General features: G+C 36.1%; 2 protein-coding genes across 3 annotated transcripts; one reads left to right on the forward strand and one right to left on the reverse strand.

The window, feature by feature from the left end:
• Positions 1-2,932: 2,932 nt before the first annotated feature.
• LOC104112789 (GDSL esterase/lipase WDL1-like) lies at positions 2,933-8,867 on the forward strand. Of its 2 annotated transcripts, XM_018776590.3 has the most exons (4): positions 4,326-4,807; positions 7,795-7,871; positions 7,990-8,130; positions 8,345-8,867. In XM_018776590.3, the coding sequence occupies exons 1-4, from the start codon at positions 4,781-4,783 to the stop codon at positions 8,529-8,531; spliced, it is 432 nt and encodes a 143-aa protein (XP_018632106.2). In that variant the 5' UTR covers positions 4,326-4,780; the 3' UTR covers positions 8,532-8,867. The 2 variants fall into 2 exon arrangements, 1 of the variants encoding a protein (XP_018632106.2); XR_011413426.1 differs by lacking the exons at positions 7,795-7,871; positions 7,990-8,130 and adding an exon at positions 2,933-3,067 and having other exon boundaries at positions 3,285-4,807; positions 8,345-8,449.
• Positions 8,868-13,997: 5,130 nt separating this feature from the next.
• LOC104112781 (jasmonate-induced oxygenase 3-like) lies at positions 13,998-17,404 on the reverse strand. The gene is made up of 3 exons (XM_009622796.4): positions 16,766-17,404; positions 14,828-15,161; positions 13,998-14,369 (listed from the first exon to the last, which is right to left on the reverse strand). The coding sequence occupies exons 1-3, from the start codon at positions 17,266-17,268 to the stop codon at positions 14,121-14,123; spliced, it is 1,086 nt and encodes a 361-aa protein (XP_009621091.1). The 5' UTR covers positions 17,269-17,404; the 3' UTR covers positions 13,998-14,120.
• Positions 17,405-25,991: the final 8,587 nt, after the last annotated feature.

Consider the following 25,991-nt stretch of genomic DNA (forward strand, 5'->3'; position numbering starts at 1 on the left):
TCTGAGGGGTCGGAGAGTGCTAGCCAGGCTTCTGAGCCATCAGCTACACCAGTCACAGAAGCACAGACTATAGAGGAGATCCCCGATGATGGTAGAGGGGGAGATGGTATAGCCACAAGTGTAGAGAGATCAAAGAAGAAGGAGGTCTGGGAAGATAGGTTTGTCAGCTTGGCCACCTTCACTGATTTTCATATGTGATGGCCGGTGAGGTCGTTGACTCTTGAGAGACAGTTCCTATTGAACGATTTGGAGACATACAACCCGGCGATCTTGAGGCAATTAAGAGCACGAAAGGGGTGGATGTGGTTCACTTAGAGAGTGGAGGATGCCAAAGAATACCTCATCCGAGAGTTCTATGCTAATGTTGCTCATATAAAGAAGGGGATGAAGGTGACCAAAATGCGCAACCTCAAGGTGAGGTTTAATCAGTGATGTGTGGCTATAATTTCATAGTTTCGTACATTATGTGCCTTGCATTTTACAAGCTTTAATGATAAATTACACTTTATTTGCGCATAATGGAGTATATTTTATGTGAAGGTGAATTAGAGATGAAAGTAGAGCAAAAGAGACACTTAAACGTTGAAAGTGTGCTCGAGAACAGTGAAAAGGAGAGACCTGGCGAGGCCAGCCAAAGGCCAGGCTGAACCAGGCATTAGGCTGGCGACACCAGGCCTGGGGCCAGGTCCAATCCGAATTTTGAAGGCTTATTTCGTCTCCTGGTTTGACTAGGACTTGACCTGCACGTTTAGGTTTTATCCTACACATATAAATAGACCTAAAAAATGCCACTTTGGGGTGGAGACCGAGATTGGACAGAGAGACCGACATTAGACCGGGGATTCGACCTAAGGAGAAAAGAACACACTAGGAGCAAGGCGGAGAATTCTTCTACGAGTTTTTTACTTCCTTCTTTCTATTTTCATTATTGGTTATGAATTCTAGTATTGTAGTTATGCATACTATTATGAATAGCTAATTTTTTATCTAGGGTTTTGATGGAACCTATTGGAGGATGATTTTCTTGTTACGTTAATATAGATTTGACGTAGTATTTTCTCTATTTGTTCAACTATATTATTCTTGTGGTTGATTGAAGGGCCCTCAATTAGCTGTGCCTATTTAGTATGTATTACTCGGGAGAGAATGCATATTTAGGTAGTTGTTGAACAACATCACTTCTAAATGTATATGAGGGATCAATACGGAAGGTTTAAAGGTGGGATTAGGGATAACAAAATATTGGTGCTATCTGAGTGAGTTATACTTAATGCCAGCTAGCGTAATTCGGAAGAATATATCTAGTAAATTGTGGTAATTACTTGGGAGAGAGTTACAACAGTTAGAGTGCTCATGATCGATAGAGAAAACTTAGGCAAATTTATAGGAAACGTAGCAGAAAGAATCCGACAATTGGGAAAATCATAACTCTAGACCTCCTTAGTCTTGTCTAGAATTTCATCCATGTTAGTTGATAATTTTACTGCTTTATAATATTTGCTAGTTAATTAGTAGAAATAAAAATCAAATCTTTATAACTAGAAAATTAGTTGAACTTGTGTTTCTTTATAATATTGAACAGTTGTAGCTAAGCCTTAGTTCTCTGTGGGATTATCCTTTTAACCTGAAATTTTTGCAGTGTGGGAGGCATGGGTGTCTTGCCCGAGTTGCATGATACTAAGGAAAAGAAAAAAAGTGAGAAAGTTGTTTATTAAAATTATAATGAAGCCTTACACAATTGAGATTTTTTTTGTGGCAAAAATTTGTATTAGAGTATCAAAATATGTTGATGAAATTGTTGAGTTATGACATGTTTCCTACAAATTTAGATAAGTTGTTGGAAGTTAAAGTTTCTTTTGAGATGTCTTTATTACTTAGTTGAGAAATACTATAAGATAATATTGTGTATGTGAATTTTCCACTGTATTAGAAGGATACAGTGATGAATCTTTTCTATTTGAAATATTATTTACATCTACTTATTAATTAGTACATTATTTTACATTTAATAGAGTCAAACTAGCCGTTAACTAGCCATTGGAATAATGCCTATATAAACATGGTCTTTGGAGAGGGAAAGACATACTTTCTAACGTAACTTTTTGAATCATCTTCTTCCTTCAATATGTTGGGTTTTTTCCTTGAATTTTCTGCTATTTTTGTTCCTAGTTTTATAACTGGAAGAACTTGTTGAATCTTGGGAGATACGCCTAATTTTATTTATTATTGTGTGGGCGAAATATCCTTAAGGACAGTGTCCTTGATACGCCTAAAGCTAACTCCTATTCTCCATAATCAACTTTTTTAACCCCCCCCCCTCCCCCTGCTCTTCTGAATTATCGCCGTTGAAGAAGTCAGGTGCAGAGCTACCCTTCTGCTTATAACAGTTTCGACATAACCCAATAACTTTGACCAAGTCCCTATAATTTTATTTTTTTTAAAATTCAAAACTCATAAACTCAAAAGTGCAGCTGTATAGGTGTTACTCAATATAACAATTGTCTAATTTTTTTCCCATGGTTAAGTTCCATAATATTTTCATGGAGACGAACTGTGTTTTTCGATTGAGATGACTGAGACACTAGACTAAATTAAAACCAAAGCAAGAGATTAAATTTGGAGGAATAATCGTATAATATTCTTGTTTTCTCCCATAAAAGTACGGCAAATTAAATAGGGCCATGGCTAGTTGTATTATCAATAGATTAACATTTAAAACTTGGCAGAACGGTGGGGAGATTTAAAAAAGAATCTTTAGAATATAATAAGCTGGGAATTAATTATAGTTTAAAGTTGAACGAATATCAAAGGTGCACGCCAATGCGCCATATTATTATATTGGTGTGCGTATCTCGTCCCTAGTAGTAGTAGGCTTCCACCATTATAAATACAGTGCGGAGCTGTTTCTGCCTTGTAAAAGGAAAATTGTTAAGAGAAATTAGAGACACCTAAAAATATGATAGGACCAAGTCGTCCATTGTTCGTTCTATTTGGGTCATCAATAGTGCAGTTAAGCTACGATTTTCATGGTTGGGGTGCAACCCTCACTAGCCTCTACTCTCGCAAGGTATGTCTTCCTTTGTCCTTTGAGTTAATAATTCTTATCATATGCATTAGATAAGTGTGATTTGCTCCTAATTAGTCGTCCACTAAATATACCTTCAAAATTTTCTCGATGCCACAATAAGAATCTCAATTAATTCTAAGCAAGTCCTTTTCTATACAAAAGTTGAAGGTAATATTTTCAGCTTTAAACTCATCATTTTATTCTATACTTGAAACAGGCTGATATTTCATTGCGTGGATATGCTGGTTGGAACTCAAGGATGGCTCTTCAAGTTTTGGACGAAGTTTTCCCAAAGATATACCTGTCAAAACGGGCTGCCAGCCTAGCTTACATGGGCCTTGGTATTTGAAGTTGGTTGGGCGGGGTCGGCTAACAATTTTGATGGGTCTTAAAATGGTTAGCTCAACCCAACCTTATGTAGGCCGCGACCCCATAAGGACTTAGTATACTTTGAGTTTGAGCTATATTTTTTGTTATTTTTTAGTTCCTTTTTCCTTTTCCTTTTTATATTTTTAATTCAATATTTTTTTTATTCGGCCCACGTGCGAATCAGCCCAACCTCAGTCAAGCTTCACGAGCTGTGCGCTTACTTGGGACGGTCTAAAAAAAATTCATTTTTAAATGGGCTCTAAAATTTTAACCCTACTAAATCACGGGTTAAGTTGGACCCGCCCAACAAGCCAAACCCATATTTACGGCTTTACTCAAAGCTACCTACTTTACGGAATATTGTGTACATGTTTTATTTTGAATAATTAACCCAAATAGCCGTCCACCATATCACTTAAACTAAAGATAACCACTGAATGTATAATATATACATAATTTATGTATTACATGTGTATAATTATGTATAATCAATGTATAATTAATGTATAATTTATGTATATGGGTAGAAAAAGTAAACAATTAATATGGCTGGCTATTTGTGTAAAGATCCCTTTTATTTTCAATGATTTGTGTGCCTCATCAACATCCTACAACTTGCTAGAAAAAAACTTCCTACAAAACATTAAAACAACTTTTTTAGATGGACTCTTCTTTTGCATGAAAATAATAGGGATCTATATCTAAATAGATTTATTGTTTATCTTTTTTAGTTGGTATATATAGTCTATACATTATTTATATATGCTTCCACGATTATACATATATTGTATATCACTCAGCCATTTTTAATTTAAGTTGTTTGATGAGAGACTATTCTAGTTAACTTTAGAATAAATATAAACCAACTAAAATGTTGTGAATTTTATCCATGCATTAGGCAGAATTAATGAAAAAGCTAAAATATTCGAAAATTATTGGTTCGATTGTCAGCGCGTAAGGCCCATTAAAAGGGAAAGCGCTCCCTATCAAGGGTTCCATTCCTAAGGCTCGAGCCAAAGCCTCTAGTGAAGTTTAGAGAGATTTTATTTATCCTTCCACACCCCTTAGTGGTAGCTAAAATACCCATTTTCATTAGAGTTAAACCCAAGAGTTTAGATCTAATTGGCTAGTCGATATTCCAAAATTTATGATAATATATATTTGTCTTCCTCCAAAGAAAATTTTATTGATCTGGAATCGTAATCTATTATTTTTTGTTTAATTCCGAGGTAGGATGCGGATGTTAAACCTTCTCTTGTCATACTTTATTTTGGTGGAAATGATTCAGTAGATCCTGAGTTTCCTAGCAGCGCTCATGTCCCTCTTCAAGAATATGTTGAAAACATGGGGAGAATTGCACTTTATATCACGGTAAATATTTAATCATTTTTTTTTTGTAACTAACTTTTGTATTAACACCTTTGAAACTGTACAAAGCTATAGCTAACTAAAACAAGCACAACTAGCTATCTAAATACCAACTAAAACAATAACTCTGACCTATACAAGCCAGTATGTAAACTAGACTCTAGAATATAAAACTTTGCATCAAGGTCTTAACTCTTGTTGATGCTCTCACATGACAAATATAGGCAATTTCTCGCATAATTATCTCCCAATTGCGATACTTCTTTTCAAAGATCCTTTGGTTCCTCTCCATCCATAAAGCATAAACACATTCAGCATACACCATTTTGAAGATTTGAGCTTGCTGCGATTTCCCTCTGGCATTGTAGATAACCCAAGCTATATGCTGGTCCCAAGTCTGTAAAATCTTCTCCTTTCTTTGCATCCATTATTGCATTATGCTCCATTTAGACTTAGCAAATTCACATTCACCAAAGAGATGGTCCCTTGTTTCCACATGATTTTGGCATAGTATACAAGTCAGGTCAACAGTTAAACCTCAAGCCACCATTCGATCGGCTGTTTATAGTCTATCTTCTAGTTCCAGCCACATTGTAAACATTGCTTTAGGCTTAGCATAATTTCCAAACATGAGACACTTCCAAGGCACCGGCACATAGATAAGAATAAGTTGCTTGTACACAGTGTTGATCATGCTTCGAGTAGTTCTAACAGGTGGTATTAATCCCAGGTTCTCCTTGTTTTTCAGTAGTTTCCTAATGATCCAACATGCCTGTGAGGGAATTGTTATGTCCCTTAGGGGTTTGCCTTTGATATAATACGCATGGATCCATTGAATCCACATTTTATACTGTTTGTGTGCAATGTCCCAGCATGTTTTGATTAGAGCAGCTTGGTTCCACAATTTAATGTTTATAAGATTAAGTCCTCCCATCGACTTAGGAGTGCATACCTTATCCCAAGCCACTAGAGCTTTCTTGGTGAGTAGTATATTAATTCCAGACCAAACAAAACTTCTGCAATAAGCATCTATAGTTTTCAATACCTTAGCAAGTATTAAGAACATGTGAGCTCAGTAAGCCTGAATTCCAAAGAGCACTAATTTGACCAACTGAGTTCTGCCAGCATAGGACAATTTTTTTGCAGTCCAAGAAGTTATTTTGGCAGTGATCTTCTCTATAAGGGGTTGCCACTGTAGTAATGTAAGCTTTTTTGTTGATAAAGGAACCCCAAGATATTTGAAAGGGAGAGTACCATGCACAAATCCTAAGTGTCTCAGTATGTTGTCTTTATCTTCTTGCTTGACTCCACCAAAATACACACAATTTTTGCCTAGATTAGCTTGTAGTCGTGATGCTTCAGAGAATTGGCTGAAACACTTGTGTAAAGCAGTGATAGAGGATAAGTTCCCTTTGGCAAAAAGAAGCTGGTATTCCTAGCTTTGCACACCTTGGATGGAACTGAAAAGTTCTGTTATCTTTTAACTCATTGAGCTTCCTGCTTAGGTACTTCATAGCTACTGCAAACAAAAAAAGGAGACATTGGGTCCCCTTATCGAAGGCCTCTTGCAGCATTGCATGTCAATTTTAATCATGCATCTGGAGATATATTTTTTTCTGGTGTAAGATTTGATAAGCTCATGAGCAAGAATGATATTGTCAGCTATTTTCCTGCTTAGAATAAAACCTGTTTGGGCCTCACAAATAATGTTTGTTACCACACCTTGCAATCTGGAAGTTAGTATTTTAGCAATCAATTTGTATAGGACAGTACATCAAGCAATGAGTCTATACTCCTTTACTGAATTTGGATTGGCAGTCTTTAGGATCAGAGTAATGACAGTACAGTTTATTGCCTTATACAATTTTTCAGTTTTGAAGAACTCCTTTATGGCTTCCACTACCTCTGTTTTCACTATGGGCCATACTTTCTTTAAAAAGTAGGCATTGTATTCATCCACACCTGGTGATTTATCATTTCCTATTGATGATAATCCTTCTTAGATCTCTTGTTCAGTCACCTCTGCACATGACCTTAGTCTTTGTTGATGTGAGATGGTTGGCCCTTTTGTCATAGTGATCTTGTTAACTGCTGGCAAAGTTTGAGCAGCTGATCCCATCAATCCTTTGTAAAAGTTCACTATTTCCTTCTTGATTTCCTTTGGTTCAGACAACTTCTTGTTATTGAGAGATGTAAGTTCTGCTATCTGTTTCTTTTGTGTTCTCTCCTTGATCAGAGCTGAGAAGTATTTGGAGTTGGGAATCTCCTAGTTTGATCTAGTTGGCTTTGGATTTCTGCTGTAGTGCACTTTCTTGAATCATGGACCATCTCTCCAGGTTCTGTATTAAGTCTCTGTCTTTTCCCAGTAGATCAGTAGTACACCTCATGTGTATTTGTTCCTGAGTGATTACTAAGTCTTGCCTGGCCTTTTCAATTTTCTGAGTAATGAATTTGAACTCTTCATTATTCAGTTTCTTTAGTAAAGGTCTGAGATTGTTCAGCTTCATCCAAATGTTCTTCATCCTAGTTGTATTATAAGACTGTTGCCAAACATGCATGCTCTACAATGTTCCAGAAGCCCTCATGGTTGGCCCATACATTAAAGAATTTAAAAGGCACCTTTATGTTGTTATTAGAAGAGGTCAATGTTAGTAGAATGGGAGCATGATCTGATATAAAAGATATATCATCTATAAAATCTATCTGATCCTATTTGTTTATGGACCATGTATAGTAGTCTCTTTTCCATTGTAACTCGGTTAAGAGTAATATTTACTCGTTTTCACTGTTTAAATCAAACCAAGTAAACATTTTAAGTTTTTAACTATAAGCAGTTAAAATATGTGTATGCAAAACTTGTTGTATATACGTTGAATGAGGGTAATTAAGTTTTACTCAGTTTATCATTATTTGAAACCTTTTCCTAGCTATTACTCTTACACTTTATTTGGTATTTCTAACATAAATCTTGTCACGTATATCACTTACAGAGCCTTTCAGAAAATACTCGTCTGATTATGCTAAGCGCTCCTCCGGTGAACGAGGAACAAATTGTTCAATTTTATGGGTAATTTAACTCCGATGCTGAAAATGACTTCTTGATTAATTTTTAAGTAATTTAAATGATGTTTAAAAGTATGTATTCATCTTGCTTCTGACCATTACAACCTGAAATTAATTATCAGCGATAATCGAGGTAGATATAACGAGACCTGCCGCATATACTCAGAAGCTGGTATAAAATTAGGCCAAGAATTAGGCGTGAAGGTTATAGATTTTTGGTCTGCACTTCAGGAACGCCCAGATTGGTTGACTACAGTCTTCTGGTAAGTTGAAATCTCTACTAATTTTAGTCTCTACTTTCGTGTTAATATATGGAGTAGTAGTAAATAATATTGTTTCATTTTGAATCAAAGAAATTAAATTATATACATTGCGCGTAAATTTTGTGTACATTACTAGTAAATTTTAGCGTGTGATAATCGGTTAATTACCATTTTATGAGAATTAAGTTAGTTTTTTAATTTTGTGTTTGTGTAGGGATGGGATGCATTTAACAAAGGAAGGAAGTGACATTTTGGTAAAGAAAATCTCGAGGGTACTTAGAGAGGTAGACTGGGAGCCAAGCCTACACTGGACAAAAATGGCTGATGAATTTTCTGATATTATCATACCACTCGCTTCTGGGATGAACCTTGACAACTGGCAGAATGAGTATATTGAATAAAACTCTAAATCTTTTAGGTGCATATATTAACATATGCAAGAATAAGACATGTACTCTTCATTTCCCGTTTTCTTGTTTGATCTTTTAAACTACTACTAATAAAAAAAGGAATTAGCACGGACAAATTAAATTCTGTAGCTAAACAGAAAAATATTAGCAACGGATTAGTGAAAGATTATCAAGAAATCATTTTAGTTACAAACGATTTAGCGACATATTAGCGATGAAGTTATTAACTAATTCCAGTATATTTTGTAGTGACTCTTCTGCAAAGGAATAAATGTAATCCCTACGAAGGTTTTGCCTTTTCCTTGAAGGGTTTGCTTTCTTGTAGAATGCTTCTGTGCGTGCTACTCCTATGTGTTATGGAAAGTTAAGTAATATATTGCAAAGAACACTATTCTGATGTTCATTTTGGAAACTAACGATTCATTTATTAGTAAAAATGCGACTTTGCTCTCCTGTGAGGAAGCCCTTTAGTTTCTCCATTAAGCTTAAAGACACCGTTCTATATAAGTACCAAGCTAAATCACTAGGCAGGGTATACATATGTCGGTTTTGGTTCGGGTTTTCTAATTACCAAACAAAACCAATTGTATCGAGTTATTAAATCTAAAGACCAAACCAATAAAAGTCGGATTTTTTAATCTCGGGTTTTCGGGTTGTTTCGGGGGGTTTTCCATATAGTTTTCATAGCACAAAACATAGAATTTGTGCTCCAAATATTTCTTTAATCCTAGTAAGACATAACTATATGAGGTGTTTCCAAGAAACTAACATAAAATATGAGATTAGTCATGGCATTGTATTAAAAAATCAATAATAAAGATAATAAAATCGCATAAAATAAATATTATTAATAAGCCATAATAAAAATAAACATAATCTTAAATTACTAAGTTGCTAAAATAAGTATGACTAATAAGTACTATTATTTACATGACTAATTAAGTTTTGCATTTTATCTAAACCATGAAAAAACTAAATAAATAGATATGCCATTCCTAACAATTGAATTGAATGTCTTTTGTTAACATTAATATTTATTTGATTATGGTTTGGGATTTGTTTGAGTTACTACTATTTATGGACTATAAAAATTATTGGAGCATTCAAAAATGATAAGTCCAAGCTTGAAATAATACGTTAAAAGATAAAATTATGAAAAAGTTCAAGAAATATTGATAAACTACACTAGAATAAATATATATATATTTAAAACTTTCATAAATGTAATGTCAGGTTGGTTTGGTTTTGGTTTGAATTTTTTTAGTTAAAACCAAACCAAACCAATTATGGTCAAGTTTTTTTCCCAACAACAAACCAAACCAAACCAAACCATAGTCTGGTTTTTTTTCTCGATTTGACTCGGATTATCGGTTTGATTCGGTTTATCGATTTTCTTTGTACACCCCCTATCACTAGGTATCGACAGCAAGGAATAACAACATATAGACTTAGGTCTAATGTAATCCCTAAAAAATATAAGTTTTGGGAAATTATCCTTTTAGGAAAATAAGACCCGGGTCTAATGTTTGCTCATATAATTTTAAGTTTGATTACAGATTATTCGATTGTAATCTAGCGTTTGCAATAACTCATAAAATTTTAGACCGATAAAATTTTGGTTTGCTAAAAAATGATCTTTAGACCATGATTTAAAAAATTTATCAGTTACAAGAAAAACAAAAAGAGGGTCATTTCCTAAACAGTTGATACAGAAAGGGACAATCGGCAAAAGTTTCATGTACCGTTTGGATCGGGAGAAATTCAAAAATAGGCAGATTTACAAGTGGTTATTCAAAAATAGCCACAATTTCAAAAGTCATCGAAATTTAGTCACTTTTCATGTAAAGATAAATCTGAACGAAAACACTATTCAAAATCCAGAAAATACTCCAGCATAATATACTGGAATTCTAGTATAATATATTGGAACTCCAGTATAATCCAGTATACTTTATTGGAACTCCAGTATACAGGAGTTTGGAGTTCCAGTATACTTTGCTGGAACTCCAGTTTAATATACGGGAGTTCCAACAAAGTATATTGGAACTTTAGTATATTATACTGGAGCCACCAAAATATATCGGTCCAACATAATATGCTGGAAGTTCATACACAGATGCACCGAACTCCAGCATATTATGCTGGACCGGTCTCTGTTGCAGCAAAATAGTGACTATTTTTCAATGACTTGACAAACGCCGGCTATTTTTAAATAACCAGTCCGAAAACTGGCTAGCCCGTGCTATTTTAACGTTTGGATCGGGAAAACCCGGCCCTTTTGTTGTAAGGTTACTCCTTGAGCTAATTTTGTCATTTTCATTTGCCTTATTCTTCTTTTTTTCCTTCATGTTTTTCTGGTCAGAGCTTCTCAATGTCTCATCTCATATGCGAGTCCACAAGTACAAATCAACCATTGGCAAGTTCCTTTCTTAGTAAAGACAAAGCACATACTTCCTCCGTTTCAATTTATGTGAACATATTTTCTTTTTAGTCCATGTCAAAAATAATGATCTTTTTCTCTATTTAAAAATAATTTACCTTTATGCAATGATTTATAGCCACACAAAATATATGTGCCTTATTTTACACCACAAATTCAAAAGTCTTCTCTCTTTTCTTAAACTCCGTATCCAGCCAAATGAGTTCACGTAAATTGAATTTAATTTCCATGCATTTTAATATTAAATAGCACGTGGGTTATTAATTATTGGCCTGCTGGAGGAGTTTTATTGACAAACTACTACTCTGTTTTGCATTTGGTAATGCTAAATTTGTGTTAGACAATCAAAATTACCTTATAACAAGTTAAAGTATTGATAATAAAAAAATATATTACATCTGTATCTTTAATTAAGTAAAACCCTAATTAAAAGCTCATATTGAAGTACAAAGCAAGAAAGAAAATCATTCACTTCTAGTAACCAACTAGTATGGCCAGCCCGTGCAGCGCACGGGCCCAATAACATTGCTAAACAGTACATTATTGTTCCAAATAAAAAAGAAAATTTTTCATAAATCACTATTGAGAGATAAACTCAAGATGTACGAGAGCTTTTTGCTCTCTTGTTTCAATTTAAAACAATTGATCTCTTGTTTTAATACTGTATGTGAATTTGTTATAAAATTCTAATATAGCTATGTATGTTAATTTCTGAAAGTATAGCAACGAATGGTAAATACAATTATATTTGTTGTGTCGCATAATTTTTTCAAAAAACATTATATTTTTATTGGTCCTAACTATTATCCGAAATTTTTTTTTTTAAAGAAATTTATTTTATGATCATGTTGGCTAAATAACACGAGTTTCTGCCTAACTTATATGTTTTGAGAATATAAATTTTAACATCATAGCAAACATCAGTTTTTATATATTATTTCAAATGAAAAATGTGACAGTTCAAATAAAAAAAAATATAGATTGTATGCTACAACCCAAGAATTATTACGAAATTGTCCCCTTTATTTTATCACTTTTTTTTTTTGCGTCCTTTATAAATTAGCTGGGAACTCTTCTTTTTTTTTTTTCAACATTTGAACGTCAAATTCTTTTAGTTATCTTTCACTTTTGTGTCTACTTGTAATTGAAATTAATTTTTAAAAGTGTAAACTTTACGTTGATCCTCAAAGAATTGGATGGAAAAGTAATATATTATTGGTAAAGAAATTCAATCTCATCTAACTGGCCTTTGTTATCACTTTTCTTCATATTTCTTTAAATGTATTTACATTAGCTTTCCATTTAATTTGCAAAGTACCTTGTTCCTTTATACTTATGTCTACTTCAATCTATAGTTCGAAGACAATTATGTTATTAGTATTGATTGACAACTTTGCATCTAGATGTTCAACCAAAGACGATTTAAAAGATCCCAAAGTACCTAACAGTGACAATAGAATTAACAAAATCAAGCATCGCAATGTTTAAATCTCTTCATAAGTCCTGGTAAGCAAAATTAACATGCTACACTCCTTTCTATTTGTCATTACCAAAAACTTTTTGAAAATCTTTGGAATATATTTTAATCCATGGTTGATTTGAAAATTGTTTAATCTTTGAGTTTTTACTTGTATATAAAATGATCATCTCTTTAAAACTATTCCCTTCGATTACAGTAATTAAAATATCACTGTTTAAATTGAACAAAAATAATTTATCACAGTTAGAACAATTAAAATAATTGCCAGTACAAATATGGATGCAAGAACCTAGTGATAATATTTCCTCAATGAAGATCGACTCCTCTTCGAATTATATGCTCCTTCCTTGATTTTTCGGTCTCTAAATTTCAAGCAAATTGAGATATTAGAGAAGGATGACATTTTCTAGAAATAACTTTTTTTTAAAGTTTTGATCATCCTAAATCTCAATTAACCATATCACAGACCTTTAAACAAAATGAGATATTAGAGAATAAATGTAATTTCTAAAAAGAGCCTTTGTTTTATCCTCTCTCTTTTTTTTAAAGTTTTGATCATCCTAAATTTCAGTTAACCCTAAATGGCTAAATCCTAAACGTTAAAAGAAGAAGATATTAGGGGGGAAATCTAGTTTATATATTACTTGTACTTTTTCTAATTTTACTTAAAATCTTTAGATTATCGGAGTTAACAAGTTTACTCTAATATCAAATAGAACAATTTTTACATTTTCTATGTAAGGTTAGTTGCCTAAGTTTTTGCTTATGCAAACTTAACTACTTTTTCTGGTCCCTATTCTATAATGTATTTTTTACAATAAAACTAACTCTTCCTAACTACATGTATCAAAGAGGTTAAACTAACTAAATAGGGAATGAAATATTAAGGCTGCAATAAGTTATGTGTAAAATAAAGAATTAAAATGGGGTCCAGTGTTGTAGTATGTGTTTACGTGTGACAAGGTGGATGTTCCGGGGCCCACGTTTAAGAGAAGTGTACTCCCCTATATCTCTCCGGTCCACTTTTATCTGGTTTGTTTGTCCAAGCAAGGGAAAGTACAGATACAATGCAATAATGTACAGCAGTACTAAAGCAGATAAATCATGAAATACCAAGAATATCGCATGACAGGCAAGCATGTTGACGGGGTCCTGCCTGCTATTCCCTCTTGTAAGAAGTAGGAATATAGTAATTTCTTCGACTGTATTGAATGGGCAACTACTTATAATGTAACATTTGAATTATACCATCTACAACAGAAAAAATAAACCAAAAAATAATTATGGCAATAGAGAGATCGAATTTTGCAAGAGGTGCTAATTTCTACTTAATATCAATAAATTAAGAACATGAAAACTTATCTCTAGACATACAAGAAATGAAAATTCTAACAGAGGAAATCCAACAAAATACATATGATACATATGCATCCTAGTTGCCAAAAAAAGAAAACAAAATAGAATAGAATCCCTAATCCCTTAGCTTTAAAAAGCTGAATTTAGCAGATGCATGTGAGAATAATGAGTCTATCTCATATTCTTTTTTTTTTCTTTTTCAAGAAAGTAAAAGCATGCTAGTGATTAGGAGCTTCCTTTGTACATTAAGATGAACATAATATAGCATAACATAAAAACATTTCAAACAAGGAAAATAATTTAATTATCTAGGGGATTTAAGTGATTCAATTTGAGATTTGCCACAAGGACCCTTTGTTCTAATGAAAGCTCTATACTCATTGAATGTCATTGAAGAATATAAGGCAGGACAATCCTTTGTCACAAGCTCATCTGCAGGTTTAATAAGTTTGTCACCTCCTGGATTATAGAAGAATGCTAAGGACACTCTCTCTTTGGCTGAATTAACAATCACCCTGTGCTCCACGCTTTTGTATATTGCATTACTTAACACCTGCATGTAGGCATTTTTATGATGAAGGTTATTGTACGACTATATATATCTACCAAAACTTAGACAAAGTATATATGATCTATATATAGTTTCTAGTTCTTAATCTCAAAGTGTTGTTAGTCTATACAATTCACTAAGTGAATTTTTGGGGAAAAGAAAAACGAAATTACTCTATTTTCTAGGTAGAAAGAAATATACCTCTGTATTATTTTATATGACATACTTTTCTATTTACTAATTTGTTACAGAAATAGTGATAACTTTTTATATTTAAAAAATCTTTAACTTTAAATATCGAGCTCATTTGATCCTTGACATGTTTTTATAGCCATAGAAATATCATGATAAAGGGTACTCTAATATATGTACAATTTTTTTTTTCCTTTCTTAAACTTGGTGTGTCGTCATATAACGTTGTATAAAAAAAACGCAGAGAGCAACAGAACTGAGAGAGTTACCTGAATTTGATCTCCAATATTGACAATGAAGGCATTTGGAATTGGTTTAACAGTTAGCCAGTTGTTGCCGCGGCGGATTTGGAGGCCGACGATATCGGCGTCAGGGAGGAGAAGGGTGATGCCACCAGGGTCGGAGTGGGGAGAGAGGCCAAGTGTAAGGTCTGGCTGTGGACATTTTGGGTAAAAATTTGCTCTTAAGCATGCACTAGTATCACAATCTCCTCCAAAGCTTTGGTGTAGATAATCCTCGTTTAATCCAAGGTTTATCGATAAAATCTTAGTTAATCTTCGACATAGTTTCACCAGCTCTAGCCCATATTCCGCGGCCAATTTCCTGAAATCATTAAAAATATTACTCTTATTTCCTTTATAGTCTGTACCAAAAAAAATGACATATTTCTTTATTTAGAAATAATATTACCTTTACGCAATGATTTATAGTCACACAAAATATATGTGACTCATTTTACACCACAAGTTCAAAAAATATTTCTCTTTTCTTAAACTCTGTGTAGAGTTAAATAAGTTGACGTAAATTGGAACTTATAGAGTATAAATAGAAGGGGAGAAAAAAGAGAAAAGAAATGATATTTCTAGAAATGTATATTTCCACGCTTAATGTGATTCATAGAAGAATAGAAGTCAACTTTGGCGCATAACGATCTTGAAAAAGTTGACAAAGACTGAATCTATGTCCATATATGTAATGTCATTACTCCTCTGGCATGAGTTGCTATAGTAGGGGTAGGCTGCTTGAACAATGACTGTGGATCCCAAACTTATAAATTCTTTAAAAAGAATCAAACTTTAGTTCTTTACTAGCGTGTTTACGTCATTATGTACAGTACTACTGGTGTAAAAAGGTTTTACACCATCAAAGTCAGCCAAGAATATTTACATGTAGGTTGTGTGGGGTAAGAAAGAAAATATTTTTCATGGAAAATAAATGTTTTATCATTTATTTTTCTTTTGTTTGGTTGGTGAGTGAAAATTTTTTTTTAGAAAATATTTATAAGTGTTTGGTTAGAAAGTAGAAAATATATTTTCATAAAATTATTTTTTTTTCTACTCTCCTCACCCCTTCCCCAAGTTTCCTTGCTCCCCCTCCCCCAAATACCCAACGTTTTCGGGACTCTATTTTTTTCAAGAATTTAATTATTCTTCTAAAAATTAACACAAATCCAAAATAATTAATGTGCTGCTTTACTTTTTTACGCAAAAACAACATTGAAATTTGTGGTTCAAAACCAAAAGGAAAATACTATTTTTTTGGTTGAAAAGAAAGGACTCTTTCTACAACATGAAAATAAAGTACTCATTTTATTAAAATAAAAAAAAATATTTTTTCTATATCACGAGAAGAAAATACTCATTTTTTGTTGAAATGAATGAAAATACTTTTTATATATCATGAAAAGAAAATATTTTTTTTGTTGAAATAAAAGAAAATATTTTTTCTATGTCATGAAAAGAAAGTACATTTTTTGTTAAAATAAAAAAAAATACTTTTTTATATCATGAAAAGAAAATTCTCATTAATTGGTTGAAATAATTTTTTTACCTATAACATGAAAAGAAAGTATTATTAATAATATTTTTATTTGGGGTGAGAGTGGGGTGAGTGGGGTGGTGAGGTGGGAGTGGGGGTGGGGTGTGAGGGGTGGGTTGGTGAGAATGGGGAATTAATAGGGCGGGGAAGGTTGAAAAAGAATTTGGAATTTTTTTTCATTCTTTTGATAGAAAAAATATTTTCAAACATGAAAAAATTAGAAAATATTTTCCGTTTCAGACCAAACACACCCGTAGTCTCCTTATATCTAAGAGTTGTAATATTAAAATAAGACAGATTGTCCTACAGTAAATAAAGATGACCTAATGATATAAAAATTACTTGCACTAATCAAAAGTAAACTAAACATGTATAACAATAAATTTTACCTGCATGAAACTGGAAGTGAAGGCCATTTGTTCTCGTCCCTCAACGCTTCAGGAAGATAATGAAGGAAGAAATAATCACACCAATCCAATTTAGCACCTACCTCCATCCCAATACGGCTACCGTATCCTTCATAAGTTATAGGAGAATTCGCAAATTTTTGCTTCTCCTCTAACGGAAGGTGGAAAAACTCGCGCCAAACAGCAAGAGTATTTTCCATCAGTTTGTTGCTAACTCCATGGTTAACAACTTGAAAGAAACCCCACTCACGACAAGCGTGTGAAATGAGGTCAAGTGTTTCCTGACGGACAAAATCGTTTGAAGAATTAAGGTTTTCGAGGTTTATCAACGGAACGTTAACGGAGGTTGGCTCTGTTAACTCCGTGACATACGGCCTGTCCGAAGGAGGCTTCACGAAAAGATCGGGGATTTTTCGGATGCCGCTTTCGGACAATGATTGAACTCGGACAATTGGCTCAGGCCATTTTTGGAAGCAACTCATCATTTAGCTAGTGTAATTGATGCTAAAGAAGAAACAGAGGTTTTTTAATGTTTATTGAAGGATGAGGATAATAGGATGATATTGAGACGACATATTTATATGCAAAAGTGAAGAGTAAATTAAAGAGTTCGTTTCCGGCGCCGTGACAAAGTTGGTTTGCTCTCTTTGTCACTCGGTCCCCCGTATATAGTGTCTACTATGGGTACCGAATGCATCCTCTACTTGTAACAGATTGCAGGTATTAATTAGATGACAGGATAGACTCCAAAATGCAATGTCACACTCCGAATACGAGTTCGGCCGAACTTAATAGCTTTGTTTAAATATGAGCAAATTTTACATTTAAAATTCAGTTATTTGTATTTGAATTCGTTGTTCTAAAATCGAGATCCAAGTACATTGAAATCGTGGCTCCGTCTTTGCTCAGTTTCATCACTATTTGATATAGAGGTGTTTGCACAATACAAAATTTTACAAAAGAAAAACAACTTTTTATACATATACTCCTTGAGGTGCAATAACGTGACAGACTTTCCTTATTAATCCATTTCAAATGATAGACTTTTATATTTAAAAATAATTTAATTTTAAATTATTTATTTTTACTCTTAATGAGAAGTTTGTCTATCCATACAAATGTTACTCAATTTTAAGACCATAAGTTTCAAATGTCTAATTATAACCATACAAATACTATGATATTTTTAACACCACAAATTTTAAAAGTCTTCTTTTTTCCTTAAGAATTTTGTGTCAAGTTAAACTATTATTTCTCCGAAAAACGGATAGAGTTGAATTTATGCGTAGTTCTAAGAATACCTGGTATAACTTGACACGAATTGAAAAGATAAGTAAAAATATATCGAATATTAACTGTAAAAAGGAATGAATACCAAACCAATTTGAGTAAAGAATGGTTGATAAATGAACAATTTGAATCAATGTCCAAAGCCCAAAATGGGATAATATTTGCTATATGTATGTAAATCTCAATAATCTTTGGATGTGAGGGTGTCTCAATGTATTTCAATGTGTCTCTCACAAATGATAGCCACTCTTCATATAGTGGAGGAACCCTACTTTGGATATAATTAAAAATACATAGTGGGGATCTCATGATAGATTAGTTAATTAGCTTTTTTTTTTACTTCCGCCGAGATTCTCTTCCCTAGTGCGGCTACAATGACTCTTTGTCTCTTGGCTCGATCTCGGTATTGGTTGGTCTCTGTATTGGTCGGTCTCTGGGTCTCCAGCTCGATATGGACTCGAGCTCGATATTGATTCGAGCTTGATATTAATTGGTCTCTGGGTATCGATCTCGATATTGACTCGAGCTCGGTATTGATCGGTCCCTGGATCTTGAGCTCGATAACTCAACTTCACATCACAGCTTGAAATTATAATGACGACCCTTGGTCCATCATGATCCCATCTTGACTTATTATACGGAGGGCAAACTTGATTTTGATCGTATACAGATAGTCCCCTCGTTTCTTGGAAAGAAGGTGGTGAAAAACGATATGATTTTTCAACCTCTGACTAGATACATATTGCCGTCTGCGTCGAGCCCGATTGTGACGTATGTGAAAAATGTCTTGTCGGTCCAGTTTCCAAGGCATTAAATGCACGTCAGTCGATGGTCGGCCACTACCAGTTTTGAACCGTCACTGTAAAATATATAAATAGCCCCCTTCTTCGTCTTTTCAAACTTTTACCTTCAAATCTCTTCTTATTCCAATCTTCACAGTTCTTCGTCTTCCCCAAAGCTCTCTATTCCCAGGTTTTGAAATTTCTTTGCATGTTCTTCTAAAAATACCAAATACCTTACTCTCCCTTCTTCTTTGTTCACAAAAATTTAGATGGCAAAAATATCTAAAACTATTCCGCAGAAAGAGGCTGCTTCCTCATCTCATCCGGCCGGCGAGAAAACAGTGGTGGAGCCACGCCTTGAAGAACTTGTTCCTGGGGTGTGTGTTATTGATTCCGATTTTAAGGTCGAGAAACCCTCATCGGTTGCTGGTCGATGTGAACCGGTATCGAGATATATATGCTCGATACTAAAAAACCTTCTTGATCTGGTGAAAAAGGACTGCCATTGGAAAAATAAAGAGGTTGTGATACCAGCACCGGAGGAGGCTATTACTACTCATGTGGAAGGGTACCTTAGTGTTTACACTTACCCTTTTACGTTGGGTCCCCTCGATCTGATCATCATCGATTTTTGCAAGAAGTACCATAGATGAGAGTCTGGGTTACGAAGAGGAGCCAGTTTCCATAGTTGATAGGCAGGATCGCCAGTTGAGATCTGAGAGGATTTCCGCGGTAAAGGTTCAGTGGAGGTTCCAACCAGTTGAGGAGGTGGAGAATGTAACGACCCGACCGGTTATTTTGCTTTCTAGAATCCCATTCCCCTAAATAAGACTTCCCGTACATGCTTTTACTGTTTTATGACTTGCGGGGATGGTTAGTTCGGGATTTGGAAGGGTTCGGGTTGAAATCGAAACACTTAGTTCCTTAAAGTTAGCGTAAAAGGCCAAGTTTGACTTCGATCAACATTTTGAGTAAACGACCTCAGAATCGAGATTTGGCAGTTCCAATAGGTTCGTATGATAATTTCGGACCTGTGCATATGCTCGGTTCAGGTTTTGGATGACCCGGGAGTGTTTCGGCGCTAATATCAAAAGTTGGTTCTTGAAGCTCTTTAAAATTTGGTTTGAAACGGGTTTTGGTGATATCGATGTCCAAACGGAATTCCGAGACTGGGAATAGTTCCGTAATGTCATTTAAGACTTGCACGCAAAATTTGGTGTCATTCCGATTTGATTTGATAGGAATCGGACGAGCGGAAGTCTTTTTAGATATTTTGAGTTCATGAGTTAATTCATGCGTTTTGGCATCCGATTCGTGGTTTTTAATGTTATTTCAGTGTTTAGATCATGTGAGCAAGTTTGTATGATGTTTTTAGACAGGTATGGGTGTTTGGTATGGAGCCCTGAGGGCTCGAGTGAGTTTCGGACGTGCGGAAGGGATGAAAAACACACCAGATTTCTGGTGTTTCTTGGCACCAGTTGCAGGTCTCGGAAATGCGAGATATAGTTCGCAAATGCTTACTTCGCATTTGCGAGAAGAGCTTTGAAATTGCGAAGAAGCTCAGCCTCGGGAGTTTTTGCATTTGCCACACCTATGCCGCATTTGTGAACTCAGCACTGATCGCATTTGCGACCCATCCGTGGTTAGCCTAGATACTTACTAGGTACACGTTATTTACGTACTCATGCTACACTTCTGCCCTTGATGTGCAGGATCTTAGGTAGGTGCATTTGGTTACCACTCCGACACGCACGTTTGACTTCTAGCTAGAGACTACTCGGTGAGCTGCCCTTCCGAGCCGTTCAGCAGCAGCCGGAGTCTCTCTTTTGGATATATATTTCTGTCTATTTCCTTAAGACAGTAGACTAGTATTCTTTTGTATATTCTGCTAGTAGCCCACATACTTGTGACACCAGGTCTTGGCACACACTAGTAGACTTATGATTTTGGATTTATTATTATGACTTCGATTTGCACTCAGTTGCTTTTGTTTAATTACTTTACAACAGTAAATTTCAAAATCTTTTATAAATGCGGAAAATTATTACTATGCAAACATATTAAAAGTGGAAACCACTAGATTTATCAGTGTTGGTTTGCCTAACAACGGTATTGGGTGCCCTCACGGCCTATGATGAAATTGAGTCGTGACAGGAAAAAAAAAATCTTTGAAGTTAATGACACTACCTCGGGTGTGATGGCAAACAGTTCGGTTCCACAGATCCAGCAAAATTTTGACGTGATCAGGCAACTTCATGTTGAAGTAGACGTAGTGAGGGCGGAGGCTGAAGAGTGGAAAAAGAACACGGATCTTCTTGCCTCAGAAAAGGAGGCCGCCCGAGCTAAACAGGTGTCGGCTGAGACCCAACTCCGAAGTTTGAAAGGGAAAACCTCGATGCAGGACAAGAAAGTCGAGGAGTTCTAGTCTCGGTTAGGCTTAGCAATTTTTCTGATCGAGAGAGACTGACCACAGAACTTGCAGCAGCCAAATCGGAGGTCGAGATAGCCACTGTTAATGCTGATGCAATGGTGGCCGTCTGCCGGTCCGATGCTGAAGCTGATCAAGTCTGAGCAAAGGAGGTTGCTAAAGTTGCTCAGGCTCGAGCAAACTGGGTTGCCGAGCATGCTATATGCCAATCTCGAAGGGAGACTCTCGAAGAGATTCATGCTCGTGGCTTCGATCTTATAGCCGAGATCGAAAAAGCTAAGGAGCTTAAAGCTTAAACCATAGTGTTGGCTTTTACCGATGATGATGATACGTGGAGTACGAGCGGACTTGAAAGTGAAGGGGGCCTCGAGGACGAAGATGCTGCTCCCGGAGAGGACTAAGTCCTTTAGTATTTTTTGTGCTTCTTATAAGATCGTTCTGGTATTTTATAGAGAAATTTAATCGGGTCGTGCTGCCCCTTGTAAATGATTTTTGACATGTATATAAAACTTTTTTCCTTTTGTAGCTTCTGAATCTTTTGCCCTTTTTTTTTGTTAATTTATACAAAGGTCAAAAAGTGCCTTACCATGGAATAATTGTTTGAAGATCCAAGACTGAGATAGTAAGGACCGGTAGAAAGTACCATGCTTGACCGTTTCTTATAGGTGGTCCCCGAGTGAATGTTCGAACTCGAACTGAGGCGGCTCTTGGGCTTGATAAATAATCCTTGAGTGAGAATGGTTGCTCGAACTCGAGTTAGAGTAGCCCTTAGGATTTATGGTTAAGTGAGGATTTGCTCGAACTCAAAATAAGGTAGCCCTTGGCCTTTTGCAGTTGAGTGAGGATTTGCTCGAACTCGAAGTATTGCAGCCTTTAGACTCTATAGTCGAGTGAGAATAATTTCTCGAACTCGAAGTAATGGCAGCCCCTGGGCTTTGTAGTCGAGTGAGAATTTGCTCGAACTCGAAGAAAAAACAACCCTTAGGCTTTATGGTCGAGTGAATATTTGCTCGAACTCGAAGTATTGCAGCCTTTAGGCTTTGTAGTCGAGTGAGAATGATTTCTCGAACTCGAAGTAAAAATAGCCTTTTGACTTTATGGTCGAGTGAGTGTTTGCTCGAACTCAAAGTAAAAGACAGCCTAAGATTTATGGTCTAGTGAGTGTTTGCTCGAACTCAAAGTATTGCAGCCTTTAGGATTTGTAGTCGAGTGAGAATGATTTCTCAAACTTGAAGTAATGGTAGTCCTTGGGATTTGCAGTCGAGTGAGAATTTGCTCGAACTCGAAGAAAGAATAGCCCTTAGGCTTTATGCGTAGTTTCGAACTTGAATCAATGTAGCCCTTGGGCTTTGTATAATTCGATCTCGTTGAATTTTCGGATGATAGTCCCTGATTTATGGGGTAATCATTCAAACTCCAGTTATGGTCGGCCTGTTTGTATAATAGATCAAGAATATGAAGTAGAAGAACCTTTCTGAGGTATGAGATATCAGTAAAGAAGAAATTTCTCTTTATATGTCATCATACATGTGTACATGTTTTGTGACAGGGCTCGAGCAAACTATGCGGGCATGGTTCGTTTGACCATTTGGCCCTTACAAATTTTTCCTGTCTATACCCTGTTGCCATGAAGTAATTTCCTTGTATCGAACTCAATATGCCCCCCAGTATTCGAGGTTGATTTTAAAGAGGCCTCAGATACTGTTGAATTGCTCTAAGTTAGCACGATCAATGGTTGCCTCATTAAAAACCTTACCAAAAAACCCATTTGGGACAAAATCGGTCTAAGAGAAAAAGAGTGCAACGCGTGCTTTCAGACCTAAAGGCTCAAGTTGAGGAATCCATTCTTGTTTCTGGTTGAACACCTGCAAGGGTTAGTTTCGAAATACAAATGAACATGGGAGGGTCGTACCTTAGTAGTAGTATCATTTTAGGTGTGATACGTTCCAATTGCTCGGTATTTGTTTACCGTTTATCATAGCGAGCTTGTAGGAATCTTTTTCGACGATTTCAAGAACCTGATACGGTCCCTCCCATTTCGGGCCCAGTTTTCCTTCATTCGGATTTTGGGTGTTGAGGGTGACACTTCTTAGCACCAAGACCCCGATGTTAAAATGTCGAAGATTGGTTCTTCGATTGTAGTACCTTTCGATCCGCTGTTTTTGGGCAGCCAAATGGACGAGAGCGGCTTCTTATTTTTTGTCCAAATATTCTAGGCTCGTATTCATGGTCTCGTTATTTGACTCCTCTGTTGCATATCAAAACCTGATTCTAGGTTCTCCAACCTCGACCGGGATAAAAGCTTCGGCGCTATAAACCAATGAGAATGGTGTTGCTCCGGTACTGGATTTCGATGTTGTGCGGTATGCCCATAGGACCTCGGGTAGTATTTCTCTCCATTTTCCTTTGGTGTCGGTCAATCTCTTCTAAAGATTTTGCATGATGGTTTTGTTGGTCGATTCGGCTTGTCCGTTCTCGCTAGGATGATAAGGTGTTGATAGGATCCTTTTGATCTTGTGATCCTCGAGAAATTTAGTTACTTTGTTACCGATGAATTATTTTCCATTATCACATACAATCTCGGATGGCATCCCGAATCGACATATGATGTGGTCCCAAATGAAGTCTATCACTTCCTTTTCTCTGATTTTCTCGAAAGCCTATGCTTCAACCCATTTAGAGAAATAATCAGTCATAAACAAAATAAACTGAACATTACCTGGGGCCGATGGGAGGGGGCCAACGATGTCCATTCCCCATTTCATGAAAGGCCATGGAGATAGGACCGAGTGGAGTAGCTCCCTAGGTTGATGAATCATGGGCGCATGTCTTTGGCATTTGTCGCATTTTCAAATGAACTCCCTTGCCACTTTGCCCATGTCGGTCCAATAATACCCTGCTCTGATTACTTTGTGGACCAGCGAATCGGCACCAGAATGATTTTCATAAGTTCCCTTGTGAATTTCCCGTAAGATGTAATCGGTATCTCCCGATCCTAAACATATTGCCAATGGTCCATCGAACGTCCTTCTAAACAGTGTTCCATCTTCGGACAGGGTGAATCGTGCTGCCTTTGTGCGCAGAGCTCTCGATTCCTTCGGATATGATGGAAGATTCCCATTCTTAAAGTAATCTATTTATTGGTTTCTCCAATCCCAGGTTAAACTTATGGAATTTATCTCGGCGTGACCTTCTTCGATTACCGATCTCATGAGTTGTACAACAGTCCCCGAGTTGAGTTCGTTATCTTCGACTGATGAACCTAAATTTGAAAGAGCGTCGGCCTAGTTGTTTTGTTCTCGGGGTACATGTTGTAAAGTCCATTCCTTAAATCGATGTAGAGTCACATGTAGTTTATCCAAGTACCTCTGCATTCGATCTTCTCGGACTTCGAAAGTCCTGTGAACTTGGTTTACTACGAGGAGGGAATCACACTTAGACTCCACAACTTTCGCTCCCAAGCTCCTAGCTAGTTCGAGACCTGCAATCATGGCCTCATACTCGGCCTCATTGTTAGTCAATTTTATAGTTCTGATAGACTGTCTAACTACATTACCTGTGGGCGATTTTAGTACGATGCCTAGTCTGGACCCCTTCGCGTTCGAGGCACCGTCCGTAAAGAGGGTCCAAACTCCCGAAGAGGTACCCGACTTTATCAGCAATTCTTTTTCAATCTCGGGTACGAAGACCGGCATAAAATCAGCCATGAAGTCCGCTAAGATTTGAGATTTGATAGCGTTTCGGGGTCGATACTCAATATCATACCCGCCGATTTCTATGGCCCATTTGGCCAATCGATCCGAAAGCTTGGGTCTGTGCAAAATATTTCGAAGAGGATAAGTTGTTATAACATGTATCAGATGACACTGAAAATATGGTTTTAGTTTCCTAGAGGCGCTTATTAAATCAAGAGCTAATTTTTCTAAGTGTGGATATCTAGTTTCGGCCTCACCTAAGGTCCGACTAACATAATAGATAGGGAATTGCGTACCTTGTTCTTCTCGGACCAGGACTCCACTTACCGTTAGCTCCGAGACTGCCAAATACAGGTAAAGTTGTTCGTCCACTTTCGGGGTATGAAGCAGCAGAGGGCTCGATAAGTACCGCTTGAGTTCCTTTAAGGCCTGCTGGCATTCCGGAGTCCATGCAAAATTGCTCTTCTTCTTCAGCAGTGAGAAAAATCGGTGGCTCCTATCTGAAGATCTCGAAATGAATTGTCATAGGCAGCTATCCGCCCCATTAGCCTCTGCACGGCCTTTACATTATCTACTACCGTGATGTCCTCGATAGCTTTGATTTTATCAGGGTTGATCTCGATTCCTCGATTGGACACCATGAAACCAAGAAACTTGCCCGAGCCAACCCCGAATGCACATTTTTCGGGGTTGAGCTTCATATTGTACTCCCTTAGTATGTCGAAAGTTTCCTGCAAATGCTTTAAATGGTCCTCTGCTCGCAGGGACTTAACTAACATGTCATCAATATAAAATATCATTAATTTTCCTATTTGTTTCTCGAACATTCGATTTACTAGGCGTTGATAAGTTGCACCAATATTTTGTAGACCGAATGGCATTACGTTATAACAGTAGGTACCATACTTAGTGATAAACGAAGTCTTTTCCTGATCCTCTAGGTTCATCTGTATCTAGTTGTACCTGGAGTAGGCATCAAGAAAACTAAGAGTCTCATGGCCGGTCGTGGCATC

This window comes from Nicotiana tomentosiformis, chromosome 2 (genome assembly GCF_000390325.3).
Source record: "Nicotiana tomentosiformis chromosome 2, ASM39032v3, whole genome shotgun sequence".
Taxonomy (NCBI): domain Eukaryota; kingdom Viridiplantae; phylum Streptophyta; class Magnoliopsida; order Solanales; family Solanaceae; genus Nicotiana; species Nicotiana tomentosiformis.